The 9,220-nt window shown below is 44.8% G+C and overlaps 1 protein-coding gene across 1 annotated transcript in view; it reads right to left on the bottom strand.

Moving 5' to 3' along the window:
• Positions 1–7,638, bottom strand: part of NPC1 (NPC intracellular cholesterol transporter 1) — a 50,980-nt gene extending 43,342 nt beyond the window's left edge. The window contains exon 1 of the mRNA XM_054583450.1: positions 7,445–7,638. Coding sequence (XP_054439425.1) covers positions 7,445–7,501 — 57 coding nt within the window. The 5' untranslated portion in view covers positions 7,502–7,638. The remainder of the gene's footprint in view (positions 1–7,444) is intronic.
• Positions 7,639–9,220: the final 1,582 nt, after the last annotated feature.

A 9,220-nucleotide genomic window follows, 5' to 3' on the forward strand; every position in this document is an offset into this window, starting at 1 on the left:
CATAAGGTCTCTGGTAAATACTCAACTCTGCCTGTTGTAGCTCAAAAGGAACCACAGACAATCGGTAAATGGTGAGCGTTGGCATGTCCCAAGCCAGCTTTATTCATAATAACAGCCTCTGGCTGGACCACACTTCACCAAGCTCCTGCCCGAGGACCAAGCAGATTTTATATTTGTGAGAATTACAAAGTATGCGGGGAGAGGTTGCCAGAGTATTTTCTTGCTTTTGTACTGGCTCCGTCAAAAGATCATTCAATCCTAAAGGGCAGAGCCCAGATGTTATACTTCTTTCAAATTTCCTTGGAGTAACTCATCCAATTTCTACCGATTCAGAAACCATCAAAACTCACCATGAGTTGAAAAAGTTCAAATGGATTATGTAAGAAGTTCAAAAAGGGTAACTGCTGGTTGTTTTAGCTTTAACTCAGAATGTCGTAGTTACCAGGCTAGGCCATCTACTTTCAAAGGTTAGGTCATGTGGATATTTCACAACATAGTTCAGAGTTTAATTATTGGGTATATGACAGGATAGGAAAGCTTCTTGCAACAATAACAATAGTTTAGAAAAGGCTAAAAAAAATGCCCCTTCTGCTGTATGTCAGGAACTACAGTAACTGCTAAGCAGACTCTAATAGGGAGCTGCATGAAAGCATATCGTATCACTTGGCGAAGCTCTGAACATTGGCAACAGAATCCTATTCTCCCAGCTGCTTTTAGAAAATCCTGCTGAATAAAGTATTAAGTAACTCATATTCAAGTCATGCACATTCAGTAAGACACAAAGTTACAGGACTTCTCCTTCATTGCCTCGTTTACTTCTCAGACCCCGCCGTGAAGCAGTAGTGCAGCATTTTACAGGTAAGGAAATTAAGGCACAGAGAAGATTCTCTGAGGTCACATGACTCCTCAGTGACAAAACCAGTCATGAGAATCGAAATGTTGAGCATCGAGTTAAGCGTTCTCCTTCCTGTCTGCCACGCCCACCCCCAGGCGGTTGCACTGCTCAAACTCCGGCTCAGCTGGTGCAAAAGATGCAGCCTCAGATTTTGACAATGTGTCAGAGACAGGCTGCCTCATCTGTTATGATCCTGCACAAGTGTCCCTCTTCCGAGAGAAACTTGTCTGCTCGTAGACGTGAGCACCATTCACTTCTTTTTACCTGTATCTCTAAGCAGCTGTCAGATCATGACTCACTTTCTCAGCACAACTGACGGCCCTGGCTCTCGACTCCGGGCCTGCACTCGGCCACCCCATCGCAGGTGGACGGCAGGCTGGGTCCTGTCACCTCTGCCACTGTCCTGAATGCACAGAGCTCACGGCAGAACCTAGAGACACACCCAGCTCAAGCTCCAAAGAGGGGACAAAACAAATATGACAGGTCATTCGGGTTGGAGGCTGTGCTGGTCTGACTTCTTCTGATGGAAATCTCAGGAACTCAGGAAATCTTACAGCTAACTTGGGGTGGACATATCCACATAACAAAGAATGATCTGTGTGAGCATCAGGCACCATTGTAGGTGGGTGTTTAGGTCATACATTTTTAGTTAAATGGGCTCAGCTAGTCTTTCCTTTACAGATAAAGTAGTTTGCAGTTTCTTTAAGTAACTTATCCAAGGTCATACTACTAGTTAACATTAAACATTGCTGAGCTCCAACACCCACAGTGTGAAAAACAATCCAAGTTAAAAGACTAAAATAAAACTATAAAAGAGGATGAAAGTGTTTACTGTCTGCAGGTTTTTTCCTATGGGACATTCACACAGTGTGGCAACTCAGCAATGGGTCAGGCCAGCAGGCTAAACCCATCCCTGAGTTGTCCCTGCTTTTGAAGAAACCACACTAAAGTCAGGAACATGCCCTGAATGAGGTGCCTGACTGGCCAAGGGGAGTACTTGTTAAATACGCATTCAACTTGACTTGCTAAATATGAATAAACTGATAGCAATATTTTGAATTTGAATAGAAAACAGAAGTCAGAACACAGTGACTCAAACCCCCAGTCTGCCATTTACTAGTTATGTGACAAATTTGAGTACGCTAATATCCATATCCGCAAAATAGGAAAAACAGCACCGCACCTGTCTTGAAGGGTATTCTGTGAGATCAAAACAAGATCAGTTGTTTTATCCACTTATCTACTGATGGACCCTACGGGACATTTACACAACGGAATACTACCGGGCTGTAACAAAGAAAATGTTACCCTTGGCGACATTAGGGATGGACCTGAAGAACATTACGCTAAATGAAATAAGCCAGTCTGAGAAAGACAACTACCTTATGAGTTCACTCCTAAGTGGAACCTAAATGAACAGGAAAACGGGGACAGACTCATAGACAGGGAGCAGGATGACAGCTAAGGGGGGTGGTGAGGGGGTGGGGGGACTGAGCCAAGAGTAAAAAGGACTCACAAACCTGGACAACCGTGTGGTGATTGCCAGGGGGGCGGGGGGTATAAGGGGAGTAAATGGTAATGAAAAAAAATACAATTAAGATTAAATAAATTTTTGAAAGACTATTTGAGGAGAGAGGTGAAAAGAAAGACACTCGTAGATTTCTTCATAACAAAAGAGCCTGCCTTTTAAAAATCACCTTTAAGGGGATTTATACTATTGGTAGGAAATAATAAAAAATGTTTTAATAAAAACAGTAATTCAATCGCCAAAAAGAAAAAGATCAGAGGTGTCCTAGCAATGGAAGTACTAAGCCAAAATGAGGTAACTCTTTTTTCTTTAGTTTCTTGTAAACTAGAATATCATTTTTAAATAGCTTTACTGAGATCATTTAGATATCATAAAATTCATCCTTTTCAAGTACACAGGTTTTCAGTAGCAATCAGGTATAATTTCCCCCCAATTTTCTCCAGTTTCCCTCTTGTCCGCCCGGTAAGCATTAGTTCACCCTCCAAGGGTCAGCTAAGAAATGGACCCCTTGTAACATTTTGTCCTTGTTTTACTATAGCACACTGGGTGCTGTAATTTTTAAAATATATTCACACTTCTTCCCACCAACTATGAATAAGTCAGGGGTAGAAACTACTGACATTTCCATAGCACTTTAGTTTGTAGGCTGCTTTCTATATAGTTTATTATTTTGACCTACTTTCATATTCTACACTCTGTCTATGGCAAACGCTTTGTATTTATGAAATTACTGAAAGACAATCATTTTAGTTCCTCTGTGGCCTGAGGGGCGGTCATCTGATAAGGAACAAATTTTAAAGCTTCACTCGCAAATTCCCCAGCAGGACACTGGCATCAGTGAGGCGCCCTTTTTTTTTTTTTTTTTTTTTTTTAAAGTTTTCTTACCAAAACAAATATTCCAAAGACTAAAAATAAGAGGCACAGTCCATGCACAGAGAAACCTGTCTGGCCACAGCTGGTCATTGATTATCACCCACAGAACAAGTGCAAATCCAGTTCTGATCTCTTCCAGCCTCCGAATTCATCTCCCACCCTACCCTCTCACTTGAACCCACGAAGGCCCAATGATCTGGAGAGTCAGAAAAGTACAAGAGTCCTGGCCATAATGGAGATGGCAAAATACAGTCATTGCCCTCAAGGAGCCTGCAGCCTAGTCGTTCCATTCAAACAATATTTCCCTATCTTTCCACAAGCACCCCAAAACGTAGGCATAGTTGTTAATCCGGTTTTACAAAGTAGGAAACCGAGTCTCCAGGGGATCGCTGGCTTGCCCAAGATCACTCTTGGTAAGAGGGGGAATCAAGAACAACCTCCACGTCTTTCTGCCCCAAAGCCTTCGCCAGGCAGTAAATGCTGCTGCAGAAGTTTAAGCAAAGACTTAGCGCTTCAGAGGGGAGGCGTTCTCATTGGGGGAACAGGATAATAAATGTCATGAATGATGGAGCATTTGAACTGGGCCTTGGAAGAGGCGCAGGTTTTTGAAACGAAGTAGTTTATTTCGCTGGATGGCTGATGCCCCTCATAGAGCTGTGGGTACAAGGGCAGCAAGGGGCGCCTGTGATCAGATTAGAGATGGTCTGATCCAGACTTCTGCAGTAGGTAATATGTCATCCTTAAAACACTCTGAAAAGCATCCCTTTTAGAAAGAAGGGTTACACAGGAAAGAGATCATACTGTCTTCATGACCAGAGGGAGTCTTTGTTCCGGGTAATATGACAAACATTGAAGGAATACAAAGACCTATTCAGCAAGTGGTTTTCTTTCTGCCCACTCGCTAAAATAAAAAACCTATTTTTCCTTGACTACTTACATTAGTAGAATATCTGATCACAGCATCACTCAAGGAGTAATGTGAATATGGGAAAGATTACCCACAATCACTCCATTTCCAGGGTGTTATTCTTCAATACTCTCAGGCCAAAAAACAAAACCATTCCCCATCTCAGGAAAAGCCATTTTAATGGTTTAATTCCTGCTCAGGCCTCACTATGTTCCAAGTTCCTCAAGAAAAAGCTTATAAAAATTACAGTCAGGAGATATATGTAATTTCTCAAAACTGCACATATTATTTGGATGACAACAAGGCTTTTAAAAACCATGCAGTCTAGGACTGTCATTTTATTTCATTATCTGCAAAAATTAAAAATTAAGAAAAGCAAAAATTCCTCCAAAATGTATTTTAGACTTTCAAAGGACTTTATTAGTGTTCAATCTGAATCCAGATGAGCTGCTATGCTATCCTAGGTAAGAATTCTAAAAACAGTTTTGTTTTTTCTAATACTCTATTTTACTCTTTTTATTCTGCTCATTAATGATTTAGACAAGGAAGATAGAAGAAAGGTTTTTTGTCCCCCCACCCCCCAAATATCAGGGGCACAAGTCAGCCCATTCCGCTTTCTCTGTCTGAGGTAGGGTCTTTTAAGACCCATATAAAAGAGTGGAGGTAGCTACATGGGTTCATTTTGCTTCCAGACCTTTTCCAGAACGCTTCTGTCCAGCTGTCGCTGACGCACGATGGCCTTGGCAAGCAAACACCAAAGCTACACCCACAACAGTCTGTCTGCCCCACCCCGACCTGTTCAGGTATTTTAAAAGCCTCTGCAGACTTGAGGGCGTTAATGTATAAAATAACACTAGGAGTTTTTCCAGTTAAGCTGAACAGACCTGTCCAAGGCTTCCAGGTGTTTTGTAAGAGTCTCCTGACCAACCTCTGGCCTACCCCAAAAATTCTAGGAGGAGAGGAACTTTTGGCCATCAGCCTGGATACTGTTCCAGGTAAAAGGATTTCAGATTTAAATGAAAACTATGTAACAATGTGAAGCCTGTCCATGTGATGGTTAACTAAAACTCTAGGGAAATTAAACAGCTGTATTTTTTTAAGGCACATAATTGCTACTATTTCTTGAGTTTTTACTGAAGTGATGAGGTCTCTCCATGTATCATGTCACTTAATAACCCTAATAATCCTATGCGGTATTGTTTATCTTCAGAAAAAACTGAGGCTTGAACAAGAAATGTGCCCAAAGCCAGTGCTAGTGAGTGCATTACCTGTTCACCTCTTTCCAAAGTGCTTTCCTGAACCTTGCTTTCCTCTGCCTCCCCTCCCAGCCAGGCCCCATAATCCCACGCTGCTGGGAAGCCCGCACATGCACATACAGGAGACAGCCACAGCTCTTCGGGCTCTCGGGCGCTTACTGTGTCCGCATCTCCTATTCACTTCTGAGAACTACAGAGAAGTTTAAGGAGAGGGTTTTCCAGTCCCAGGAAAGCCTGCCTTGCCTGTGGTTCATTACCCTCTCACTGCCAACACCCCTGTGAGCGAGCACAACGCCACAGCATTCCCAAGATCACTCTTTCATCCTGATCTGGTTAATCAGCACTATATCCTTACACATGCCCCTGCTCTCCCCCTCACCCCATTTTCAAACAGAAAACCGCTGACACACAAACAGCAGTGAGGCACTCACGCCCAAGGTAAAGCTGACCCAGGAAGTCAGGCCACCAAGTTTCAGGCCCCATCCGGTGGCTAGCTAGTACTGTGTCATGGGGAAAGCCAATCACCCCCAGCTGGGCCTCAGTTTCCAAAGATGTGAAAAGGAGTTAAGAAGCAACTTGCCCTCCTTAGAAGACCAAGGAGACTGTTCCAATTCGGTGCTTGACCAATCACTTCCTTTCTTTACCTCCCCTTACACCTTCATTTTCAGGAGAGAAGGGGAAATACAGGGGTAGGAGCTTCTACACAAATCTATAAAGAGTTCCTATGTATGTGGCAGAATTTAGTGTAGACGAAAAAGGGGCCACATCCTAAACCTGGCAAAGTCAGGGGAGGCCTGCATGGTGGGCTGTACAAACTCAGAGACCAAGAGTAACCACATAGGATGGTGTGACATTAAAGCTTCTTAACGAAAAGCGAGTCATGGTGGGTAGTCATGTCCTAGGTTGTATCTTCCTTGCCAAAGGTCAATCGTGACCTAAACTGAGCCTAAAGTTTTTTTGCATCGAAGATAACATTTCTTTGGAATGGCTGAGTAATCCTCTTTTCCAGACCCCTCAGGAAACAACCTCCCACCAGAGTCACGACAATGGAACCCCTCATTGGTATCTTGTTTCCCACCCCAAAATGCCATCTCCATGTGCTATAAAGGCTGGCTGTCGCTCTTGCCAGCATGTATCAGGTGGAGAGTCATCCTGCACACTCAAAGGCTGGGGGCTTGATTCCCAGTGAGGGCACATACCTATTCAGGGAACATATGGGAGGCAACCAATTAATGTTTCTCTCTCTCTTCCCCTCCCCTTCCTTTCTCTTTCAAATCAATAAACATACCTTGTTTATATTTAAAAAAATGTTAATTGTTAACTAGCCTATACCCACAAATGTAAAAGTACTTGTCTCTTCATTTTAGTTTTTTATCCAATTCGAGATTTCTCCTTTATTGCTTTCTCCCGCCTCCCTAATCTATCACCAATGAATTTCATGTAAAACTCCTTATGCCTCCTGACTGTAATGTATAAAACAAGGTGCAAAACTGCCATTCTCCCCAAGCATTTTCTCAATCTGTTGAGATTTTGCTTCCTAGCAATTATGGTCAGTTTGGCTCAAGTAAACCCATAAAAATTCTTACAGGTTTGGACATTTCTTCTGTTAACACAAGAAAAGAAAAAAACAGTTTAAGTAAGATCCCTAGTCTTCTCTACTCACTTTTCTCCTTCCTTCTGATCCCACATCCTCAATTCAGATATTAGGTGAACACAGCTGAAATGAGCTCAAAACAGGCCAACCCGGTAGTTCCCAGTTGCCATCCTCTTCCAGACCACAGGGGAAAGTGCGTGGTCAGAGAAAGAATCCAAAGAGGTGGAGTTCTCCAGAGACTCCATCGTAAGAGCAACTTTCCCAGGACCAGCTGGACCTGGGCGCCCTGGAGGGCCGGGGCGCCTGAGCTGCTGCACGGCCCGCCGCTCTCCAGGACTGGCTGCCCACCCACGTCCCCAACAGCCCACCCGGATCCCTGGCTGCCGCTCACCTGCGCCGGGCACAGCAGCATCAACAGTAGGCCCAATGCCAGGCCGCGCGTACCCATGCTGCCGCGGCGCGGGGCTGCGGACCTCCGCGGAGACTCGGCTGGCTCCACTCAGCTGGGGCTGGGCGCCGCGTCGCCGGCTCTTCCAGAACCCGGCGCCGGAGGACAGAGAGAGTAGGATCCAGCAGCGACAGGCTGCGCGCGCAGATCACGACAGTAGGCGTTGACATCTCCTCCCCTTCTGGGCGGGGCCGCTGCCGGCAAATCCGGGGCACATCCTGGGGCGGGCCGGTTCTGGGAGGGCCGGACAGGGGCGGAGCCTAGCTGTGGCCGCACCAAGGCCCTACCCGGGCCGATTGGGTGCCACTGGGACTCGAGGAATCGCAGCTCTCCGCCCTTCCGCCCCGCCGCCGCTGGAGGCCTGGCGTTGAGGGCAGGGACTTCCAGACCCGGGCAGCTTAACTTCTGGAATCCGGACTGGGAGAATATTTATGTAGTACCAAAAATGTGGTTTTCATCCTTTAAATTCACTTTCTCTTTTGTCTTTTTCTTTGGTTGAAGATGGCGGAGGAGAAGATTTTAGCCAAGTGGGAGTTCTTGGAGACTTTTTCATAGCGAGACCCCATTCCTCAGTGGAATACATGTTTATGTTAGGTCCGAGTAGCACTGTGAACAAGTTCTGCTCCCAAACCCACTCACCCAAAAGGAATCCGAGCCTGGTCACTTCTAGCAAACCCGGGAGGTGTGGTGCAGCGACCTGACAGGGTAGTGATCCGAGCGCGCGAGGGGCGGAGCGCGGCTGAGGCCGAAGCCCCAGGGTCCCCCAATCTTGGTTTTCAAGTTCACTCAGCACAGGTCCCAAAAAGCGCTGGAAAAGCTCCATCTGCTGGTGGTGCCAAGCGTGGCAGAGAACTTGACTTCCTGTTTGTAGGATGGGGCCAGAGTTCAATTTTAAGTTCTAGGTGACGTCAAGAAACAAAGACAAAGGAGAAGCGTCTTGTTTTTTCTTTCTTCCTTTTTTTCCCCCTCTTCTTATTATAATCTTTTTTGGATTTGCGCTTATTTCTTATTCTATGCATTTCTGGTAATATCAACCTTCAGATTTAAATTATTGAGACCACTCCTAACCACCAGTCATTTCCATTTTGAAATTAAAGAAATAGAGGTAAGAATCTCTTCTACCCACAGTGGACGCCAATTTACAATGAAAAAAACTAAATATCCATCTGTAATAATGTTAAACTTAGTCCTAAGTAGACCCAAGATACGTGTGACATTCCCATCCCTACTATACACAGGGGTTGATTCAGTTACTGTCTTGCCTCCCCGCCTCCTCAGCAGTGAGATGTCCACCTGGCTGGCTGGACACTGAAACTACAGGTATTTGCTCTGGACCATCAGCAATAGATCTTTCATGACAACCTCCAGGCTCTCATCCAGCTGTGTGTTCTGCTCCTGGTGGTCCCACTAACGGTAAAGTATTATGCATTATGCAGGTGTATTCAAAGTGTTGTCGTTGAACCATCCGTGTTATGTGTGAACTTGATAGAAAAGCAAACTTACGAGGCTCCACCTTGGACACACTGAATCAGAAACACTGGGGACGAGTCCAGACGTTTGTTTTGGCAAACCTTCCAGGTGGTTCCAATGCACACACTCAAATCGAAGAACTACCGCTGTAGTGCATTGGGTTGGCCAAAAAGTCCGTTAGGTTTTTTCCATAAAAAACGCCTTCTTCATTTTCACCAATAACTTTATTGATTTGGATATTTTGAGTAT

This window comes from Pteronotus mesoamericanus, unplaced genomic scaffold (assembly GCF_021234165.1).
Source record: "Pteronotus mesoamericanus isolate MK-2021 breed Mesoamerican mustached bat unplaced genomic scaffold, CSHL_Meso_final contig_74, whole genome shotgun sequence".
In the NCBI taxonomy this organism is placed as follows: Eukaryota; Metazoa; Chordata; class Mammalia; order Chiroptera; family Mormoopidae; genus Pteronotus; species Pteronotus mesoamericanus.